Source organism: Polyodon spathula, chromosome 42 (assembly GCF_017654505.1).
Source record: "Polyodon spathula isolate WHYD16114869_AA chromosome 42, ASM1765450v1, whole genome shotgun sequence".
In the NCBI taxonomy this organism is placed as follows: domain Eukaryota; kingdom Metazoa; phylum Chordata; class Actinopteri; order Acipenseriformes; family Polyodontidae; genus Polyodon; species Polyodon spathula.
The window spans coordinates 1,324,730-1,348,011 of record NC_054575.1 but is presented as its reverse complement, the minus strand read 5'-3'; the positions used below and the strand labels follow the sequence as shown (position 1 = coordinate 1,348,011).

General features: G+C 40.9%; 2 protein-coding genes and 1 long non-coding RNA gene across 4 annotated transcripts; 1 reads left to right on the top strand and 2 right to left on the bottom strand.

Annotated features, from left to right (window-relative positions):
• Positions 1-597: 597 nt before the first annotated feature.
• Positions 598-2,572, bottom strand: LOC121305334. The gene is made up of 3 exons (XR_005948061.1): positions 1,793-2,572; positions 1,086-1,239; positions 598-941 (listed from the first exon to the last, which is right to left on the bottom strand). It is a non-coding gene; the product is annotated as an uncharacterized LOC121305334 (long non-coding RNA).
• Positions 2,573-2,611: 39 nt separating this feature from the next.
• On the bottom strand, positions 2,612-14,842 carry LOC121305283 (apolipoprotein L6-like). 2 transcript variants are annotated; one of them, XM_041236866.1, is made up of 8 exons: positions 14,694-14,842; positions 11,609-11,680; positions 9,753-9,827; positions 9,589-9,669; positions 8,224-8,304; positions 7,753-7,792; positions 5,645-5,696; positions 2,612-5,015 (listed from the first exon to the last, which is right to left on the bottom strand). In XM_041236866.1, exons 1-8 carry the CDS (start codon positions 14,715-14,717, stop codon positions 4,187-4,189), a joined length of 1,254 nt encoding a protein of 417 aa, XP_041092800.1. In that variant the 5' UTR covers positions 14,718-14,842; the 3' UTR covers positions 2,612-4,186. The 2 variants fall into 2 exon arrangements, with proteins under 2 accessions (XP_041092800.1, XP_041092801.1); XM_041236867.1 differs by lacking the exon at positions 8,224-8,304.
• A 2,469-nt stretch (positions 14,843-17,311) lies between these two features.
• On the top strand, positions 17,312-22,292 carry LOC121305319 (tubulin polymerization-promoting protein family member 3-like). Its single transcript, XM_041236929.1, has 4 exons — positions 17,312-17,452; positions 19,672-19,877; positions 20,467-20,620; positions 21,054-22,292. Exons 2-4 carry the CDS (start codon positions 19,687-19,689, stop codon positions 21,246-21,248), a joined length of 540 nt encoding a protein of 179 aa, XP_041092863.1. The 5' UTR covers positions 17,312-17,452; positions 19,672-19,686; the 3' UTR covers positions 21,249-22,292.
• The last annotated feature ends 990 nt before the right edge of the window (positions 22,293-23,282 follow it).

Below are 23,282 nucleotides of genomic sequence, written 5' to 3'. Positions count from 1 at the left end.
TTAAAATGTAATTTGTAGAAATGTAAAATATTTGTAAAAGAAAACACTAGAAATGATTACTCAATTCACGTTGACTTCACCCTTTTGTCACCCCTTCACTCCTTCCTGATTTGTACCTCGCACGGATTCGTTCTGAATACTTTAAACAAGCCCCAACTACTGAGTGGCAGCAATTTCCCACATTTCTATTGGAGAGTCCGCAGACAGGGAGTCGTGTCACTCTTGCAAGACTTACAACGAGATTACAATTAGAAATGGAGGCTGGTTCTTGCTCGCGAGATTTTAGATAGGTCGGCCAGGGTGTCCTCGGCTCACTGCGCACCAGCGACCCCTGTAGTCTGCCCGGGTGCCTGCGGGCTTGCCCGTTCGCTGCCCGGGAGCGGCGTTGTCCTCCCACGCTGTAGCTCCTGGGTGGCTGCACGGTGAAGTGTAAAGAAGTGTGTAAAGAAGCAGTCGGCTGACGGCACACGCTTCGGAGGACAGCGTGTGTTCATCCTCATCGCTCCTGAGTCAGCGCAGGGGTGGTAGCACTAATGACCAGATAGTCCTCTGAAGGATGTCAGATTTGGTAGACATGGTACCAACTGTAAATAATGAGAGAGGCAAAACCATTGACTGAACAGGAATTCACGCCCTCACAAAATAAACAGATATAATACATCTGGTTTTATTTAGTATGGTAGGTGGTGACATTCTCTTATATACTCTGTAATGGAGTGTTTGTGTATTCCCAAATCCATAGGGCACTCGGACCATGGGCTTCCTGAGAGAGGTTGTTGCCCACAGTTCCATATAGTCATGGGATACATTTTAGCTTCACTGATGGCAGGCTTCTAGATTGGTAGGGTAAGAGACACATGTCAGAAGAAATTGATCTCGAACTGCTGTTCAGATTTCCCATGCTTCAACTTCTGAATTAAAATCACCTTTAGTTTTTCCCGCTGTGAAAAGAACCAAAAGAAAACTGTGTTTCCTTATGAAGATAAACTCCAATTCTTTTGAAAAGATTGCAATGTTAAAGGGCCTATAGACTATCAGCTCCAATCATAGGCATAGCAACTGAAGAAAATTGGTTTCACACTTACCTGTCTTGGATCTCCTCGCTGTCTGTGCCTTCCACAATAGCTCAAGATTTCCTTCAAGCTCTGAGAAAGTTTCCCTCACATTCTCTAAAGAGAGGTCTATCTGAACCCTGGGCAAGGCAGCAGCTTTAGGAAGGGTACACAGCAACTCCAAATTCTACAAGAGAGGCATAGAAGTTACATGAAGCAAAACATCATCCATGCCAGCGTTTGTGTTTTGTGTTACGTGTGGGTGTTTAAGTTTGGGGCTATTATTATTTCAGGACCAACCCAGGTTTCAAAACACAGCAATACACACCACTGTACTGCCTGTTCTCATTGTTCTTATTTACTGTCTTTGTGTCATTAGACCAATGGGATACACATAAAATATTATTGCGCCTGGATTATCATTGTCTGTCTGTTTAGTGATCACCACTGTACTCCTGTGCCTGCACAATTAGCCACTTTGCCACACCTTTATATACCTACCTGCATGAAAACCTCTAGATGTGGGAATTCCAATTTGCAGTGATGGAGCCACTCATGTTAGATCACTTTGTACTTAAACAGCTTCTAAAAAAGTCTCATGCATTTTACCATGTGTGGATATGTGTTCCTTTTCTCTGACTATTTTAAATGAACTGCATGTGTGGCCGATTGAAGTCATCAGTTAAGGTCCCGCCCCCCTTTTTATCATCAGCAACATGACCAGGTAACCCATTCCATACCCTCGTGCAAAGAAGTGTCTCCTTCCCTCTGTCTTCAGACCACTTCTTTTCCAGCTGTGTCCTCTGGTCCTGTTTTCTGTACTGCACTTAAACGATTGCTTTGTTATAACCATTGCATGACTTAGGTCGTTTCCCCAACTCTAATTCTTTAATCCAAGCTAAATACAGTTCTTTCAGCCATCGAATGTTAGTAGTCCTCTAAGCCCTGAGTTCCTAAAGCGCTTCACGCAAAATAAAAAAGAACAATTAAACCGTTCAATTAAAACTACAGAATTTAATAAAACTCCAATTTGGAACAAAGGACAAAAAGAAAATACAGTTTTGATTGTAAATCTCAGCTTCCCTCACAGAGCATTCAAGAACGTAGGAGCTTACAAGAAAGGGCCTCTTTCCTGTATTAAAAGTACAACAAAACAATTAAGAAGGGCAGATCTGAGCTCAGCATAAATCCATACACAGCCTTTATACAGCTCTAACAGATTAAAAGACATTAGAAGATAAACTGCTTAGTCACATCTGCACTTGCAAAACATATTGCAAGTATTTAAGACAATACTAGTTCAAGAGATGGGTTACTTCCAGTGGCACTGGTATCAAAATTCATTGAAGTTACTGGTTAGGCCCTCAAGGAGGCAGTGTGGTCCATGGTGTGGTCCAGGGCTTGTAACCAGAAGGTCCCTGGTTCCCAAGGTCCATCTGTGGCTGGCTGACTCGCTGTGTGTGACCCTGAGCAAGTCAGTTAACCTCCTTGTGCTCCGTCCTGAGATGTTTAATCAATGTCCTATTGTAAGTGACGCTTTATATAATGCACAGTTCACAGCCTACCTCTGTAAAGCGCTATATAAAAATAAAGATATTAAAAATTCAGTTAATACATTAGCAATCAATCAATCTGCATTTTGCTCAGTTCAAGTTGTTGGCGCCACTTTATAACTCTATATAGGAGCCTCTGGGAGCCATGCAGGGAAAATCTGGGTACCGAAAAAGTACCACAAATTTCGAGCTTTGTTTCACCAAACAAATATAGGTGTGATCAGGATCTGCGCTTGCAAAGTGTATTCTAACAAGCATTAAAGTTTAGCCTATCCAGCGAAAAATCGCCTGTATTAATTCTGCCCAATATTAAGATAAAACTCAAAAGTATATGCTCCTTACTGTTTAAAATTCACAAAAATTACTTAAATTGGTTCACTGACTATTATTTATCTGTGTAAAAAATGTGTAACAGTGCGGTATTTCTGACTTAGGTAGGGTTTTTTTAAATTTTTTAAAATGTTTTTATTTTTTGATAACAATAATCTAAAAATTCTAACTTCTTAAGTTTCACTGGACATAAGGGAATAACTTGTTTATGTACTTTTAAAAGTAAAAAGAAAAGGAAATGTCCCTCAAACTGTTTAACTGCTCTACAGATCATCTACCATGAACTCTTGATCTTCCTTCAGGTCTGTTATTCTGGCACAATGTCCAGGTTCTTTAAAAGTTAGAAGTTTTAAATATTTTTCAGATTGATAAATTATATCTGAAAGTATGCATTATTCACAAGACTTATAAATTGGTGGTGGGGGGGGGGGGGCAGTCATGTTTTTGGTTAAATATGGGAATAAAGACATTTGGTACCCCATATGCCCACTATATAATTGAATATATAAGTTAATCTAGTTTGAATCAGATAGAGAAGCCAACAGGATTCTAGTTAAGAACCAACACTGAACCAACACAAGGGGTAACCCAAAGCATCTGGCCTGCGTTGATATATCATTTATATTTATATAATAAACGCCCCCGAAAGAGTCCGTAGTCTGTCAGTGAATCATTACACACGTTTTAAGTGACATTAATAATTTGCAAATGCAAGTCAAGCCTGGAAGAACTGCAAACCATGTTTTTTTTGGAAAGCAATCGTCCTAATATGTTTGTGCAATTTTAAGGACTTTTGCAATACATGTTTTTGAGCAGACCTGTTATTTACTTCTCTCTGAGACCTGTGGTTTACAAACATGGACAATACAATTCTAGTACTTTTAAGGACTATCAAGTCCATTTTTAGTGCACTTATGTTGGCTCCCGAACTAATCCTCACACTGATCTCTGTTACCCAGAAACCCAACAATTTCAGCCATATTCCATAAATGCCCATTTTTACCCTTGTCCTGGCGAGACATTAAAAGTCCTGCCTTATCCTAGCACTGTATGCTAACACATGATTCAGGACTGAAAGGGTTAAGGGCATGCGTTTCTGTAGAGGAATTCAATAGCTCTATAAATCTGCATCTCACATGGTTTCAGGAATGCAAAGTGTAAACGTGCAGCAGTGGTGATGGCTTTAGTAATTATATTTTTTTTTGATAAAATTGATTATTGTAGGCAATTTGTACTGGAGGAAGAACCCGCTCAGTGAACGAGACCCCGTGTCTCCGAAAGCCCTTTGGTTGTCTGCTGAAGCTCTTCTCTTATTTTATTGAGCTCCAGCAAGCCTGCTTGTAGGTCAGCTGCCACCTCACGGATTTTAGCCGCAAAGTCGGTCTTGGCCCCTTTCCACAATTCCATGGAATCCTTCGCGATGAAGAACACATCTAAAGCCACGGACAACCCGGACAGAACGACGGACGCCACGCTGACCACTCGGATGGCAGTGGCCGCCCCACCAGTGAGTCTGGCGAGCTGGACCACTTGGATAATATCGTTAATTTGACCCCCGATCCTCGTCCCTTTCTGCAGAGCCCCTCCTAACTTCGGAAAAGCTTGGCTGTACATGCTGTCATTGACCTTCGACATATCGAACCTCTGCATGTTGTCCATGCCCTTTTTCACAAACACCAAACACTCGGAGATGTCTTTCATCTCGCTCTGGTACCCTTCGATGATCTTCTCCACTTTTTTGCGGTCGAAGGAGTTGCTGACCGTGTCGGAAATGTTGGCGGAGGCGCTGGTCACGCCCCCCGCCGTGGCGACCCCCAGCCCCACGGCGCTCACTATGAGGGAGGTCCCGAACGTGAAGGGAGCCAGGATGAGGCCGGCGATGGCAGTCACCCCCCCAGCTGCGCTCACAGCTCCCCCAGTGATGCTGGCGATCGTCGTCTTCTTGTGAAAGCGGTCGACTCCGTCCGCGATCGCGCAGAGCTCGCTGATGTACTTCTGGAACGTCTCGAATCGGTCCAGGAACAGCTTCACAAAAAGCCTGATGCCTTTGTACACTTTGCAAGCTGTAGTGGCAATGACCCTAGGAAGGGGAGAAATGTAAACAACACAAATTATTTGCCTCTTTCGTAACAATGTGTTTCCATGCTTCACTGGTCTTTTCATATCTGAGAGAAAAATGTGAGCCAACTTCCTCCATATCTGTGTGCTTTCCACATTCTAAAAGCCACAAAACATGATGCAATGTCAAATGCAAGTAGCTGAATAACATTTCTTAACAACTGTAACCAAGTTCCTCAAAACAAAATGCAGGTTGTAGCTTCCCATCAAGTCAGTTGTCAAGAGGACCCCAGTTATCCATTATTACTGCATTAGAAAAAACAAAAAAAACACATAGTGCAGATCAATTAAAATCTTTAAAATCTTAAAAGGAGTTTCTACAGTTAACCCAAACCAATACTTTTAGTGCAGCACAGAAACCAGGACCAGAGGACACACAGTTGAACGTTAAGTAGAGATAGACTTAGGACAGAGGAAAGGAGACAGTTCTTTACACAGAGAGGGGCGAGGGGATGGAATGGGTTACCTAGTCATGTTGTTGAAGGAGACTCTTCTTCACACAGAGAGGGGTGAGGGGATGGAATTGGCTCCCTAATCTCGTTGTTGAGATATAACAGTAATTTTAGAAGAAATATGGAGATCTAATCTTACCTTGCTTGTTCTTCATCAGTGAATTCTTCATCAGAATCCCAGTCATCCCACCCTGCAGTAAAGTGACCACACAAGACCATTCTGAATCTTCTAATGCATTGTCCAGTTTCTAACTTCTATCACATGAGTGTGGATGACCAAATAACACAAACAAGGCAATGCAGGGTTGTTCAATATTATATATAGGGCTTCGGTTTTTCAGGTTTTATTAATTGTATTTTTCGGTGCTTATTTTTAGCTATTTTAGAGTTTTAGATAAATCCGTTTATATTCGGGGCTTTCGTTTTTGATATACTGTATGAAATTGGTGTTTTCGGTTACTTTCCAAAATGCTTGAGCGTTTTTTTTGTGTCAAAATATGTATAGTAACTCATCAGTACTTGCACGCTTAAGTTGTACCTTCTTCATTTCGCCACAATTCTGTTTTAAATCCTCCGTATCTTAACTGTAATACAGTTTTAAATCCTGCTAACAAGTCTCCATTCCTGATTGTAATCTTGTTTCAAATCTCGCAAGAAGATAAGGATAAAGTCAATGTGAATTGATTAACCATTTCCACAGTTTTTCTGGTGTTTATCTTTTTTTTCGGTTCAAACCGAAAATCAGAAGCTCTAATTATATCTCCTACAAAACTGTATTGAAAGAAAGGCACGTTCTAGCAGGTGTGTAGAATAATTTATGGTATTTGGTAACACATTACAGTTAAAGAAAGTTATCAGTTTCCATGCTTAACTCACTTCCTTGTACCTTGTAGAGTCAACAAGGGAAACAGGTGACATACCAAAGAAGTGGGGCACAATCCTAATGTTTATTTTCCAAACAGAGACTGTTTAACCTAATGTAGTACCAGATATTATATTTGAAAATAACATTTTTTTATTAAAAAAAAAAAACACACACACACACATTTGGGACCTGTCTACAAAGGGAAGTACACAACATCCACGATTTATAGAACTGCTGTCCCTCACTGGCGATTCTAGTGGAGGAGTTTGCATTGTGTGCCCATACACACACGTCACACGTCACAGATTTCTCCATGTGTCTTGCAAGCCGATAATCCAGTCATGAAAGCTGGTACTCATTTTATTTAGCATACTCGATTGATGATAGCGGATTGGAGATATAGGGGAGCATGTGTCTGCCATACAGCTATGGCCAAAAGGTTTGCATCCTCCTACAGAAGTAACTAATTTTGCATCTAAAGTCGAATGAAACCTGCTGAATAATGTAACATTAAAAGGTTAATACTACATGGGTACTACATTTCCCATCATCCTCCTGCTCACTGGTAAATCCATCTCATTTACATATGTGAGCAGGAGGATGATGGGAAGTGTAGTTCTGAGAGGTCCATGCAGGTACACGGGAGGCCATCTTGAGGCAGGGAATGCAATTTTAAAAAAGTGGTCAAAATGTAAAAACAACAATACACACACCTTATGTAAACAGTTGTAGCAACACATGGGAACATGTAACACAATAAAATACAAAGGCCCTTATGTATCCTTTAACATACAGAATTACAAACCGCATTGTAGTTTTCCAGATACGAAAAGCTGACAAAAACGTGACATTTTAAAATCGAACATGAAATACTACTGTACTACTATTACGGCTTCCGGTAGACACTTGCAATATCATTTTGTAGCGTTTTTGATGACATGATGTTAAATACAAGACCTAAATTATGTGCACATATATATTTTTTATACCCTCCTATCAGGTTTCGGGTCTATTTGATCCGACTCTAGTTTCCAATCAGCTTAAATGCTATTTTTCTTTTCATTTTCTGTATAATATTTTACAACTTTTCCTAAGTTGGGATCATGAACTTATACACAGAAAACAGAACCTTTTGAGATGTATATTTTTTTTAGAACAGGCCATGTGTACAAATAAGATGTTTGGGGTCACTCTGACCCGTGGCGTTTATCTATGTAGATTTGTGCGCAAGAATAAAACAAACATTTAATTAGTTATTTTATTATTGTTATATTTGTTTTATTATCTCTGGAAATGGCTGCACCTTTTTTATAAACAAAAAAGTGTGTACAGTATGTTACTGACTTGCTTTGAGTGAGGGAATCAACTTCATTATAACTCACCTTCCTCGTTCTTCCACCAATCCAAAAGACTGTTGCTTTCCTATTGAAGAGAATGCCGGTTTTAAATGTGACGCCATGCCTTTCACCTTGAATATGTTCTCACTGCTGCTAAATATTTCTCATTTAGAGGAATCTCCAACTCTAGAATTCTCTCCTAGCTCCAATCCTCTGCTTTATTTTTTGTTTGTTTTGTTTACCTTAGACAGTTTGCACATTTTAATGTTCCCTTGCCTACGTGAACCAAGCTGTGACTAGACAAGGCAATCCTTCAAAATCAATCTGCACGTTCTTCTTAAACATGAATAAATGAGGCTGCACTTTTCCCCCCACGGTTATCGCAGATTTTACAACTTCCGTGAAAATAAAAGGTGGGCAGAAAAACAAAATATTCTACAATTTAGCATGTACTGTTTTTCAGGAAAGTGGTATAATAACTCCACACAATGAGACAGCCCTAACCCTAACCCTAACCTTTGTATTCACAGTGGAGCTCTTCCCACTGAAACGAGCACCTTCTTTCTTATTCTCTCCTGCCTCCTTTAGGCTCTTGTCCTAAAAACAAATCAAAGTGTTTCTCTGAAAAAGTTTGAAACGCCCTGTCCTTTAAAACAGTGGGTGAACTCTAAGGAGTTGGAGAATTTGCCGTGCCACAAAAACGTGCATTATAAAATAGATATAGATAGGAAATGTGGTACAATTATGTGGTACATTGTTAGCTAGGCTGTTCACCCTATTAAATACAATCTTCTCCATCTAAAGTATACAACACACAAGGTTACCACATTACACAGTCAGCTTCTATCACTTGAGGAACACAAGGTTGAAAAATTAACCAATTTTATTTGTCATACCATTAAAAATAAAGTTAACTTTACAGCAGTGTGCGCATGTATTAGAGCACCCCATTGCTTCTGTAGTTCAGCAGTGTGCGCATGTATTAGAGCACCCCATTGCTTCTGTAGTTCAGCAGTGTGCACATGTATTAGAGCACCCCATTGCTTCTGTAGTTCAGCAGTGTGCACATGTATTAGAGCACCCCATTGCTTCTGTAGTTCACAGTGTGCACACGTATTATGCACCCCATTCATTCTGTAGTTCAGCAGTGTGCACATAAATTAGAGCACCCCATTGCTTCTGTAGTTCACCAGTAAAAACATGTTTTATTTGTCGTATTTGCAAACATTTTAGTCGCAGTCTGTAGCAACTAAAAGTGACGGGATATTGCAACTGTGGTCAGCAGTGTGCACATGTGTTGGAGCACCCCATTGCTTTGTAGTTCAGCAGTGTACATGTATTAGAGCACCCCATTGCTTCTGTAGTTCAGCAGTGTGCACATGTATTAGAGCACCCCATTGCTTCTGTAGTTCAGCAGTGTGCACATGTATTAGAGCACCCCATTGCTTCTGTAGTTCAGCAGTGTGCACATGTATTAGAGCACCCCATTGCTTCTGTAGTTCAGCAGTGTGCACATGTTTCCAGCACCCCATTGCTTCTGTAGTTCAGCAGTGTGCACATGTATTCGCACCCCATTGCTTCTGTAGTTCAGCAGTGTGCACATGTATTAGAGCACGTCTCGCACTTTGGTTCAATAAAACATGTGATATGTGTTTTTTGTTTTATACAGATTGACACGTCATGTCGCATTCATACTTACTGGCACGTGCTTTTAAAGGGAGAGACAACATTTTTGTCCCTAACCCCTAAAAACTGTTTTATTTGTCGTATTTGCAAACATTTTAGTCGCAGTCTGTAGCAACTAAAAGTGACGGGATATGCAACTTGGTGTGGTGTTGTTGGAACAATTTCTTTGAATGCTGTCCTGTAATGAAGGCATACCTCTGTTTTCATGAAGGGGTTCCTTCGATTGCAGTGAGCGTTTCCAGTTGGTTTCTCCCCAGGCTCCTTCAAGCTCAAGTCCTGAAAGGGTCAGAGAGACAGAGTCAGCAGGGCCCTGCAGTACAAACTAACTAACACTGCAACTGCTGACTTTGAAGGCTTACCTCTGCATTCTCCAGAGGACTTGTCTCTTTACTGTGAATCTCTTTCAGCTTTTCCCACTCCAGTGTGCTTGTGTCCTGAAAAATGTCAAGTGAAGGACCTGTTTTTATGTGACCAACAAATGCAAAGAGGTAGCAGAGACCTAGCTGCAAACACCACAGAAATAACCACATCTTAATCTCCATATTAACCCATGCTTTAGAATGTCTCATCAACACTATCACTGCTCTCAATCCTATACATTAGGCTGGTCTTCTTTTGTACAGCGTTATCTATTTTACTGTATATATTTTTATCACTTCCTGGGCTGTAGGTCACATGTTCTGCCTGCAGTTAGACCACCACAGTAAATGTGACCTACAGAAGTAAAAGAATTGGTAAAACGGCGACATCTGGCATCTTATGAAGCAGTTTGACCAGAAAGATAAACTTTGCAAGAACTGTATGCAGTCAGACAACCAGGAAACATCTTTAGTGACTTACAAGATTACGGGACAGTGCAGATTAATAAGAACATAAGAAAGTTTATAAATGAGAGGAGGCCATTCGGCCCATCTTGCTCGTTTGGTTGTTTTTATTGATCCCAGAATCTCATCAAGCTTCTGTAGTTCAAGGTGTGCCAGGGTGTCAGCTTCAATTGCTTCTGTAACATTAGTGTGCACATGTATTAGAGCACCCCATTGCTTCTGTAGTTCTCAGTGTGCACATGTATTAAGCACCCCATTGCTTCTGTAGTTCAGCAGTATTTTCATGTATTAGAATGCCCCATTGCTTCTGTAGTTCAGCAGTGTGACCATGTATTAGAGCACCCCATTGCTTCTGTAGTTCAGCAGTGTGCACATGTATTAGAGCACCCCATTGCTTCTGTAGTTCAGCAGTGTGCACATGTATTAGAGCACCCCATTGCTTCTGTAGTTCAGCAGTGTGCACATGTATTAGAGCATCCCATTGCTTCTGTAGTTCAGCAGTGTGCACATGTATTAGAGCACCCCATTGCTTCTGTAGTTCAGCAGTGTGCACATGTATTAGAGCACCCCATTGCTTCTGTAGTTCAGCAGTGTGCACATGTATTAGAGCACCCCATTGCTTCTGTAGTTTCAGCAGTGTGCACATGTATTAGAGCACCCCATTGCTTCTGTAGTTCAGCAGTGTGCACATGTATTAGAGCACCCCATTGCTTCTGTAGTTCAGCAGTGTGCACATGTATTAGAGCACCCCATTGCTTCTGTAGTTCAGCAGTGTGCACATGTATTAGAGCACCCCATTGCTTCTGTAGTTCAGCAGTGTGCACATGTATTAGAGCACCCCATTGCTTCTGTAGTTCAGCAGTGTGCACATGTATTAGAACACCCCATTGCTTCTGTAGTTCAGCAGTGTGCACATGTATTAGAGCACCCCATTGCTTCTGTAGTTCAGCAGTGTGCACATGTATTAGAGCACCCCATTGCTTCTGTAGTTCAGCAGTGTGCACATGTATTAGAGCACCCCATTGCTTCTGTAGTTCAGCAGTGTGCACATGTATTAGAGCACCCCATTGCTTCTGTAGTTTTTGATTTGTTGTGCATATGAAAACAAACCACTGGAACTGAAAATCTCTGAAAATTGTGAAAATAAGCAATTTAGTGATATGTCTAAATTTATTTGATGACTTTAATAAGCCACACATGCAATTAATTTAAAATAGTCAGAGAAAAAGAACACAGATCCACAAATCGTAAAATGCAGGAGACATTTTTTTAGAAGTGGTTGAAGAGGTTATCATGCAAACTTTCCAAAAATACGTTGCTTCATTTTAAAATGTTTGTTTAATGTAATGCAACTGAACACCCCTAGATCGCTATCTTAAACGGAAGCATACCTCAGTATTCAACACAGGCGCTTTGTCATGTAAAATGTCTGCATCCTTCCCAGACTCCAGTGGGCTCTTCTCCTAACAAAAGAAATCAAATAGGAAAGTTCTGGTGTCAGTTACAGACGATGTTAATTCATTAAACTCTCAGAGGTCAGCAGTTTCAACCCCAGACCCCAGAAGGATTAGTGTAACAAACGCAGTTTGGAACAGCGAGACCCAGGACTGAATGACCGTCAGAGGGTGTCAAGGTCAGGTGAGAAATATACAAAAATACAAGCAAAAGAAAAATAAGAATTTCTTTGTGCCAGAAAGGTTTTATTTATTTATTTATTTTTTTTAACCTCGCTTAGCAAACACAATCGTTCCATCTTCATTAGCTACCTGGGTCTCAAACGTGCAGTTTTGGAAAAAAACAAACAAACAAACAAAAAAAAAAACGTACATCATAACAAAGTTCAGTTGACAACGTGATATCTGGTTCTTCGCTTGGTTAAAGAGAAGTTTGTTGATCATTTCTTGACTTGTTTTATTGGTTATTTATTTTGTTCCAAGCCAAGACCTGGTTGCTTTTAACTTTAACTTTTAACTTAAAATCTGTTACACATGCACTTCCTAGGTCATTTTCCATCAGCAGTGTCTTCCAGGTCAAAGCATGTTACTGTAAGGAAGCATGTCAGTCAACAGGGGAAGCCTCTGGTTGGTTACTGACAGGGAAGAAGCTGTTGAAGGGGCGGGGACAGTCTCACCATGGAGGGGGCAACACTATCTGAAAGCACGGCTCGCAAACAGAGATTGTGTTTAACCTCATGCAGCATCAGTTTTTAAAATAAGTATTTACTGTCTTACTTTTCTTTCAAAACTGCACGATCTAAAGAATGGAAGTGCACAACAGGTAAGATTGATGGCATTATTGTGAGAGAGAGAGAGAGAGAGAGAGAGAGAGAGAGAGAGAGAGAGAGAGAGAGAGAGAGAGAGAGAGATTTGGGTGTTTCTATCTATTGTTTTTTTGCAGTATAGAAATTAATTTAGAACATAAGAACACAAGAAAAATTACGAATGACAGCAGGGCCCTCTAAGCTTATTCGGTTCCCAGTAGCCGCTCGATCTCGGTTGTCAATTTGGGCCTTAAAGGAAGTGATTCAGCATCAACAACATTGCTAGTAACCACAATCCATCCCCTCACCCCTCTCTGTGTGAAGAAGAGTCTCCTTCAGCAACATGACTAGGTAACCCATTCCATCCCCTCACCACTCTCTGTGTGCAGAAGAGTCTCCTTCAGCAACATGACTAGGTAACTCATTCCATCCCCTCACCACTCTCTGTGTGCAGAAGAGTCTCCTTCCCTCTCCCTATCTCCACTTCAGGTCCTCTGGTCCTGGTTTCTAATATTGTGTTCTGCTGTATTGCTCTAGATTGTAAATGATTATGTCGAGTTTCATTAAAGGTTACACATGCTCCAAACGTATTGTCTATGACAAAATGTTAGGTTCTGCCTTAAAAACTGCCAGCTAAGAGCACCCATTCCCAAACAGACAGCCCATAAATCTGAAACACTGCACTGCAACCCACCACGCTATAGTGCCTTTACCAGGGGAGACACTCTGGGACCCCCGCTGCACACCACGCTATAGTGCCTTTACCAGGGGAGACCCTCTGGGACCCCCGCTGCACACCACGCTATATTGCCTTTACCAGGGGAGACCCTCCCCCGACCGGCACACCCACGTGTGGTGCCATACCACGGAAATGTCCCCTCTGGGAGACCCTGGGGGCACGTGTGGTGCGATATCACGGAAATGGTCCCCCCCTGGGAACCCCTGGGGGCGACCCCTGCTGCACACCACGCTATAGTGCCTTTACCAGGGGAGACCCTCGGGGACCCCTGTGCTCCCCTGACTGTGTGACTACCCCGCTGCACACCACCGTTCCTTTACCAGGGGAGACTTTTGCTAGCTCAGCCACTCAAGGATCTCCCAAATTACTTTCAGTTTATCCTGTGTTACATACATTGTTAACTGACAGCTAGACCCGAAGAGCAGTTCCAAGTCATAGGCAGTGTGTACGTAGAAGAATAAGGGAAAGTGGAATTTAAAATACTTGCACCTGGATGCCACTCACAGATCACTGTTTGTGTTTCATTTTAGAAGTCGGTGTTCCTATATATATATATATATATATATGTGTGTGTGTGTGTGTGTGTGTGTGTGTGTGTGTGTGTGTATATATATATATATTTTTTAAATGTTTATGCGATAGTGTTTTCACAAAAGACAATTTTAGGGAAAGATTGTGTTTAACGTCACCATACGTGCAGTGATATATTGTCCACTTCATTCGACGTGTGAAGTAAGAGACCACGTTCAACATGACAAGGAGACTGAAATTAAATGTCGAACTTGAGCTGGGTTTTTAATTTTTAATTTTTTATTTTTTTACAATATATATATATATATATATATATATATATATATATATATATATATATATATATATAGCTATGGATTGTACTGTGTTAAACTAAAGTTTACATATGGATTTATCAACCGGATTTAAAATTCAAAATGTATTGTTTATGCATTCCGTTTAACATATACACAACAGTTCTTTAAATATTGACCTGTGTAATAATAATTCAGCTGTGCCATTCCCATAACGTGTGCAACAAAGTAAAATAACGTCTTGTGTGTCTCTTGCATTGAGATCCCCACCCACAGCAACATCATACATAACACGAGGGGTCGCAATGCAAAAAATATATATAATAATACTTCTCTTAAAGCGCTGTACGGGTTCATAAGTGACACCCCGGCAAGGATTCAGTCCTGTGAGCAAAATGTCAGTTTCATAAATACGTTTTCTGATACACACACAACACAATGCCCTCAAATTGTACACAGGGCGTACACTGTGCTACAAAACTTGCTTTGTTTACGGTATCGGTTTAATTGTTGTTTTTTTTTTTGTTTTTTTTTTAGAAACACAATGTATATAATCAAACAAACAAAATAACAGTTCTGCCTCTAGCTTATGGTAGCAGAAAGAACAATACGACTCGTTGTGGTTCCTATAAATTTCATTTAAGGAGACTTACTTTGACCTTTGTACAACTTTGCATTGTTGTATAACTTCTGAAACTTCCAGAAATAAGCCGGGCACCTAGTGTTGTTTCACTGTTCACACAGCTTCCTCAACAATATTGCAGAAACTGCGTTTTTTTATACGTCGTTAGTAGGTGTTGTCACTTTCCTTGGGAATTTTTTTTTTTTTTTTAAAGCTGCAGTCAGTGTTTAATCACAGTCATGTCGGAATTTGCTCCCCCCCCCAAGATAATGGACTTTTCCGTCATTGATGTTTAGGGTTACCAGATTTACAGAGTGGGAAAAAAAACCCAAAAAACGGGGACATTTTTAGATTAGAACTGAACGATATATTTTCTCTGAGAAAGTAACATTGAAGTACAGTGTAATTATAACAGCCGATACTTTGAGATGGGGATCTCAAATTGCATTGAAAGAAAGAAAGAAAGATAGAGCGCAGGCAGTACATTTTACAGTAAAAACATAATAAAGAAGCTTTTTGGCTATAAGGGCGATTAATAATAATTCGTGCAACGTTTGTTTTGTTTTGCATTGTTTTTACTTGTTTTCAATTCTACTTGACTTTATTGAGCTGCCCTCTGGTGGCCAGGCGGTGCATCACAGACTGGCATAGACATTTTCCTTTGCGCATATCTATCTATCTATCTATATATCTATATCTATCTATCTATCTATCTATCTATCTATATATATATATATATATATATATATATATATATATATATATATATATATATATATATATATATATATATATATATATATACACACACACACACACACACACACATATATATGCAATTTCTTTTAGAATTTCTGTTAATTTTATTTCGTACTGCACGATACACATTGCAAACAAAAAAATATATACAAATCAATTAAAAACTGTACTTTACTGAAAAACCTAATAAATAGTAGCAGCTACAGAGATTAATTCGTTTTCTGCTTTTGCTTTGTTACTGGTAATATAAACCCGCTTAGATTCCTATGTGCAGTTTTGAACACAGGTGTAAAACTCAGGTGGGACCCCATGGTAAAGCTTTACCAGACCTCTCTATGCTTTACAATGCTTCCCTCTGCTTTACCAGACCTCTCTGTGCTTTACAATACTTCCCTATGCTTTACCAGACCTCGCTGTGCTTTACAATGCTTCCCTATGCTTTACCAGACCTCTCTGTGCTTTACAATGCTTCCCTATGCTTTACCATACCTCTCTGTGCTTTACAATGCTTCCCTATGCTTTACCACACCTCTCTGTGCTTTACAATGCTTCCCTATGCTTTACCACACCTCTCTGTGCTTTACAATGCTTCCCTATGCTTTACCACACCTCTCTGTGCTTTACAATGCTTCCCTATGCTTTACCAGACCTCTCTGTGCTTTACAATGCTTCCCTATGCTTTACCAGACCTCTCTGTGCTTTACAATGCTTCCCTATGCTTTACCATACCTCTCTGTGCTTTACAATGCTTCCCTATGCTTTACCAGCCCTCTCTGTGCTTTACAATGCTTCCCTGTGCTTTACCAGACCTCTCTGTGCTTTACAATGCTTCCCTATGCTTTACCAGACCTCTCTGTGCTTTACAATGCTTCCCTATGCTTTACCAGACCTCTCTGTGCTTTACAATGCTTCCCTATGCTTTACCAGCCCTCTCTGTGCTTTACAATGCTTCCCTGTGCTTTACCAGACCTCTCTGTGCTTTACAATGCTTCCCTATGCTTTACCAGACCTCTGTGTGCTTTACAATGCTTCCCTGTGCTTTACCACACCTCTCTGTGCTTTACAATGCTTCCCTATGCTTTACCACACCTATCTGTGCTTTACAATGCTTCCCTATGCTTTACCAGACCTCTCTGTGCTTTACAATGCTCCCCTTTGCCCAAATGAACTGAGACCACCCTTGAGACAGACTGGGTTCAAGTGGATTGAAACGAACTCTGAAAGGGACAGAGTTATTTTCACATTGTTTTCAAAACAAACCGAACAGCACTCAACTAGAAGAAAATCAGCCCGAACGAACCACGAGTGAATGCACTGTTAAAATGCCATCAGAATAGAAAAAACACAACTGATAAAGAATCAGAACGAGCAAACACAATGCCAAAAGTGTAGAGTACAAATCCAAGGAGGTTATGGTGAGATTGTGCAATAAAAACAAAACAACACTTGTATCTAAGATCACTGTTTGGATGATGTAAAACATGTTGCATGTCCAGTCCATTTATTGATGGGTTCTTAATTCAAGTGGCAAATTTCATAATTTGAAATGAACCAGTGTTGCTGTTTTCTTTTTCTTTTATCGATTCTAAATGTAATTATAATTATTTAGGTAGGAGCAATCATTGTCTGCACCTTCTGTATATATGCCTTGCTTACTTTAGATATCCAAATACAAAAGATAATATATCATTTTTTTTTTTAAAAGGACAATATAATTTAAAATGTAGCCCTAATAGAGTATCACACACACGCACGCACAAATTAAATTTAAACGTGAGAGAGATGGAGAATTGTGTACATGGGTGTGTCTGTGTAAGATGGGGGGAGGGAGGCGATGCACATAGAAATAGAGGAGGAGGAGGGAGAGACAGACATGGGGTAGAGCGACGTCATTTTGTGCTGGGCAGTGCCGTCTTTCATCCTGCTTAATGTGCAAGCGGACAAAAGCATCACAACATCCCAGTGAGCGCATCCCTGACACTGCTAGAGACTGACACACTCTCCTCACACACGCACACTACACTACACAAGGTAAGCTCTGAATTTGAGACGTTAACCTGTCTTATTGCTTTCTAAGAAATGCTCCGTCTATTCTTCTTCTTCTTCTTCTTCTTCTTCTTCTTCTTCTTCTTCTTCTTCTTCTTCTTCTTCTTCTTCTTATTATTATTATTAAAAACATTTATGGAACGATTGCGCGACTGGCGTTCTGTCGCGTAAAAATATGTCACCTTTTTTTTTTTTTTTTTTTTTTTCCAGTCTGTCTGTAAACATCGTAAAGCGGGGTCCACGCTGAGTAAATGTAAAGGGACATCAAATGTAAACGTTTAAATTTTTTCTGAAGGTGCAGGATGTCAGTTCAAATATATGAATATGCTCAAACAAGATGTCAGTCTGACGGTAGTACGCACAGACTAACTAGATACATTTTCAAGATAATATTCAATGGATTCTTACAAGCAGTGCTACAGTAGGTCTACGGTTCTGTTGAAGGGCTTGGCTTTTCTCCTAAGGGATACAAACAGACCAAATGTGTTTTAAAACGTGCTTATTTCAAAACTTTTAAGAAATTAAATTAAATCTAACCTGTTCTGTTTGCTTCGGATGGTAAGTCATAATTAGAAATGGCTTGGCATGGAACATTTGAAAACATAATGTGTTTATGATTCAAATAACTTCAGTAGCCCATCCACGGGATAAATCGCCATAGCTACAGGGATATAGTGGAGTTAGTGTCTGTATGGGGTTGTCAGTTTGCACAGAAACATCTCATTAAAATTTGTGTTAACATTATTTAGTGTAATTTTTTGAAAGCGTTAGATACCAGGAGTTTATGTCTTATGTTTTTGCATATTCTGTAATAAATTGTGATGAACCTTGCATTATTTAGCTTAAGATATTCCTACAGTTATGTTTAATTTGTATCTTTAATTGTGATGTGAGTTGAAAAGCCTGTCCAGTGTTCATGGAGTCGTATGGTAAGTCTATGAGTACCCATTCTACATATAAAACCATTCAAATTATATTGAAATGCATTCAAATGAAGAAAAGAGCATAGAATTGGGCGGGATCTGGATACTAAACGGCCACAAACATTATAATGTGATGTAAAGATTTTTCCTTGCACTTAGGCAATTGCTGACCCTCCAAAAACTTTACACCTCTTCTTAGAAGGTGCCAACCATTGTAGAAGCGAGTAGAAGAGCTGTATTAAAGCACACACCTGCAGAGTCCTGCCATTGGGCTCAGGATGGCTTCTGTGGTACACTTCCTGATGCAGCTTGGCTCTTGGCACGTTCAGAGGAGAAGAGCACGACGAAGAAGACCCTGCATATTCAAACCAGGGTCACTTTGTTTGGGACGTGGTGCTGAAGCGTTATCGTCACTCCACAGGCCATCCTAGACCTAATAGCTGAATTGAGGGATGCGCTAGACCTCAATGCAATTTGAGTTTTGCATCCACAGTTATTTGCACTGCGTCTGTTACATACATTTCTCTCTCTTACATTTACCATTGCATGTACTGTGTGACTCTCACAGCAGTAATGTGCACAGTGATTCCCTGTGGATATCCAAGCTGTGCTGATTATCCACACACAAACAGTGCACTTAGCCATCATCTCTGAGCATGTGACCTCTGTGGTACTTATAGGAATGTTCTGCTCGGTGATTCAATTAGACTCCATTAAAGGAATTGATTCTGTGCCCAGCTGAGAGGGTCGTTCTATAAGTGCTAGGGAAATAATTCAAGTAAACCTTACCTAAAAGAGATATTCCAAGTTAATTTTTCTTCCAGTTAAATTTTAATTGAGCTGTGATTTTAATCTCAGTTTCCATCCTGTATCCGTTATCACCCCAAATGTGGGACAAAAAAGGGTCTACTTTAATTTGAAGTGGTGTTCTGATACTTGTATTGCCCGAATAATTACCTTGAAGAAGCATTTTGTCGGGAGGTATTAAATAACCCAAAACACACCTAATTATTAATGTGTTGATTTCAAAAACAAGGAAAACCTACCCTCCCCTCACCTTTGCAATCGAGTGCCAATCAATGGCAGATTATTTCCTTCTTGAGCATTTTAAAAGTCAATTGAAAGTAGATTCTCATTTTTACTGCCGTACCATGACTGTAAATTCACAATAAAATATGTCTGTTCATGAACTGATTATAAACCAATGTAAAGATTAAAACCCCTACTACAAAGTTTGCGAATGCAGCCTGACGCACACCGACACTCGCCTCCATCCTGCAGATTGGCATTGGGAAGATGGCAGAAGGTGCAGTGGACTTGGGTGAGCTGGCGAAATCCTTCAAGAAGTTTGCGGTCCATGGAGATACCAAGGCCAGCGGTCAGGAGATGACCGGAAAGAACTTTGTCAAGCTGTGCAAGGACTGCCGTGTCATTGATGGAAAAAACATCACGACCACCGACGTGGACATAGTCTTCAGCAAAGTCAAGTAAGAAACCGCGAGGACTTCAGACCTCGTCCTTATTCAGTACTGTATCAACCAATTCTGCTTGAACCAGTGGTTTCCCAAAAGAGTATTCCTTTAAAAGTTTCCCACAGCAAAGTCTAACGCATCATCGTGGTGTCATGGCAAAGCATAGGGAAGCACAGTAAATGCTGTTGAATTGTAGGTATGATTTTTTCTCGAGTGTAAATTTGAGCAACACTTTCAATTAAATTAGTAATGACTGTGTATTTACAGAGTAGTTACTTAGTAAATACATGTGCACTTACACATCATTAAAATGCTATTATGCGTCATTGCAATGTACTTTTAGTGTATAATTCTTTTCAGCATGATGTAACCCTATCTCTAACCTTTACTCTAAACCTAACCCAAACTGACCCTAACCCTTTTCTGATACAATTATGTACTTACATATCTCTTGTATTCATTAAATACATTGTAACAATGCATAGAATTGTAATGATGTGAAAGTACAAATGTATTTACTAAGTAACTACTATGTGAATACACAGTAATTAGAGACACAATGGAAATCGTTTTTCTATGTCCCTTTGTTCTGTTGCTGTTGCAGGCCGAAGTCAGCCAGGGTGGTGAACTTTGAGCAGTTCAAGCAGGCTCTGAAGGAGCTCGCCCCCAAGAGATTCAAAGGGAAGGGAGAGGAAGAGGCACTGCAGGAAACCTACCGTCTGATAGCGGGCAAAGAGCCGGCCAACATCGGGGTGACCGTGAGTGCATAGGCTCTCCTGAGCTGCGCCCCCTTTTCAGTTCCCCACACAGCTCGGGAAAGAAGGTTCAGTGGGTGACCTTGGAATTCTAGAACATTGCCAAGTTGGGTCTTAAAGGATCCAAGTGATTCTGCCTCAACGACATGACCAGGCACCCCATTTTATCCCCTCACCACTCTGTGTGAAGAAGTGTCTCCTTCAACAACATGACTAAGCAGCCCATTCCATCCCCTTACCCCTCTGTGTGAAGAAGTGTCTCCTTCAGCAACATGACTAGGCATGTGTCCTAACCCTGTCTCCACTTTCCAACTGTTTCTTCTGGTCCTGGTTTCTATGTCAACTAGTGTTAATATGTTAGGAGTTGGCTGGTATTTTATTGATGTTCTTGAGATCTTGCAGTAGAAATGTAAGCTTATTGCTGATTATTTTTCAGAAAACAGCAAAGGCAGGCGCGGTGGACAGACTGACCGACACGGCCAAGTTCACCGGCGCGCACAAGGAACGCTTCGACGACACGGGGAAGGGGCGTGGCCGGGCGGGGCGGGAGGAACTCCCGGACACCAGCGGCTACGTGGGGGCGTACAAGGGGGCGGGGACCTACGAGGAGAAAGTGAAGGAGAACCAGTAAGAAAGACAGCGCCCCCCTGCTGCCAGCCTCCGCAACTGCAGCTTCAGAAAACACCAAAATATTAGACGGCATGCAACATTAAGTGTTCATTTTACTTACAGTTAAAATGCATTTGTTCCAATGATTTTACACTGCAGCCTTTGGGAAAAACTGTGGAGGTCAGTTTTTATGAATTTTATTGCACATTGCACAGCACCTTGATTTCGTTGGTGATTTCTGACATGCTGTGTAAATTCCCTGTCACCACTAATACTGTATATTGTGATTGTTAAGCAACCAGCTCTAAGCTAGAATGCATTGCTGTGCCAGCCTCACGCAGTTCTTAACCCATCGAACCCTGTGTCCCGTCTCTTACTGTACGTTGTCTTCTTCTTATAGTAGATTCTACAGTGTTATTTTTAATTCTCACGGTATTTGTGTGTGTGTGTTTATTTATTTATTTATTCATGTATTTATTTGATATTGTTTTAAGCATAATGTCACTATAATATCATTCCGTGTCTCCAGTTACACGCACATATGTGTGTGTGTTTTTCCTTTACCTGGTTTTAAGATAGTTTGGAGAATCCTAACTGCCTGCACTGAACACCCTTCCCCATTCCATTCCTATCATGTGACAAACGGACTTTTAAACTAGTCCCATCTGCTCCTCAAATACAGAGTTTACTGTAGGAAGGGGCGAACAGAGTTGGTTACAGCATGGTGTGAATGGAATGAGGAAGGCTCGGCAGTTAGTATTCTCCAACACCAACATGCTCAGATCCATGGTCCCGATCGGATTGTAACTGTCAGTACCACTGCAACTAGAACGCTATGCTTCCTCCCTCGCTGTTCTGTTCAAATCTTTGTTAACTGAAGCTAAGAAAAAGCAGGCTGTTTGATCTCACATGTCTTCCACGGCGTTCTCTGCACTAAACAGTGCTTCCGCTGGCCTCTGTTTGTGTGTGTGTAGCGAAGCATCCACTGTATTTTGTGTCACGCTAACTGTCAGCTGTGCCTTGGCCGTTTTATTTCCGTCTTGAGAAATAAATATGATTCAAACTGCGTTTTCTGCGACTCTTCTTATTTGATACATGCTGCAGTTGAATCCCTTCCTCTCTCAGTGTCTAAGAATGTAGAAACAGTTCATGACAGGGAGCCATTCAGCCCACCCTGCAATGAGGTGCATGGAACAGGGTTTAAAATGTACCGACAGCTTGGATCTGATCGTCCAGATGGTCAGTTTCCTTCTCGTGACGCTTGAGTCGTTCTCGGGTGTATTTGAAGAAGAAACCGTTTACAAGCCCATTCCTTATTTAGTATTTTGTTGTGTGTTGAGTAAACAAATACGTTATATATAATTGGTTCAATTTAATTCCTTTAGTGTTTTGTTAATACATTTGGGCAGGGAAAAGTGGGTCAATACTAGAAACAGTAAGGGTCTGAGTGTTCCGCCTGTTGAAGGCACGGCCACGTGCTGTGCAGGGCGAGTCACACTGTGCGGGTTCACGTCTTGGCTGTGCAAAGTCGCCAGTCTTCTCGGGATTCAGCAGGGAGCGTCGCATCCAACGCTCCAGTGGGTGAGGGAGGCAAAACCGGCAGGGACTGTTTCTCCTCATCGCGCTACAGCGGCCCCTACCGGCCTGGCTCCCAGTGAGCTCAGAGTGGACACCTGCAGGGCTGGCCTTTGTTCTCCAGAGGGCGCTAGCTCGCTGACATCCGCTTTTTTTTTTTTTCCCCCCAGGGCTTTCACTTTTTATATGCTGTATGAAATTGTTTTCGGTTACTTTCCAAAATGCTTGGCAGTATTTAGCTTTAAATCCTAGCAAAACGTTTCCGTAACCAATTGTAATCTTGTTTTAAATCTCGCAAGCAGAGTCTCCAATAGAAATGTAGGAATGTGCTGCCACTCAGTAGTTGGGGCGGGTTTAAAGTATTCGGAACGAATCAATGATAGTGAGGAAGGAGGGACATTGGCGGGACACCGAGAAAGGTAGCTTTTGTTGTAATTAATTTTTTTTTAAATGGGAAAGGAGTGAATTCAACGTGAATTGA

Coding starts and splice junctions, on each gene's coding strand:
- LOC121305319 (XM_041236929.1), top strand. CDS start 19,687: ATGGCAGAAGGTGCAGTGGACTTGGGTGAGCTGGCGAAATCCTTCAAG. Junction 19,878..20,466: donor ATAGTCTTCAGCAAAGTCAA/GTAAGAAACCGC, acceptor TTGCTGTTGCAG/GCCGAAGTCAGCCAGGGTGG. Junction 20,621..21,053: donor CGGCCAACATCGGGGTGACC/GTGAGTGCATAG, acceptor ATTATTTTTCAG/AAAACAGCAAAGGCAGGCGC.
- LOC121305283 (XM_041236866.1), bottom strand. CDS start 14,717: ATGCAAAGTTGTACAAAGGTCAAA. Junction 11,681..14,693: donor AAAGTTGTACAAAGGTCAAA/GTAAGTCTCCTT, acceptor TTCTTTTGTTAG/GAGAAGAGCCCACTGGAGTC. Junction 9,670..9,752: donor GTCCTCTGGAGAATGCAGAG/GTAAGCCTTCAA, acceptor TGACCCTTTCAG/GACTTGAGCTTGAAGGAGCC.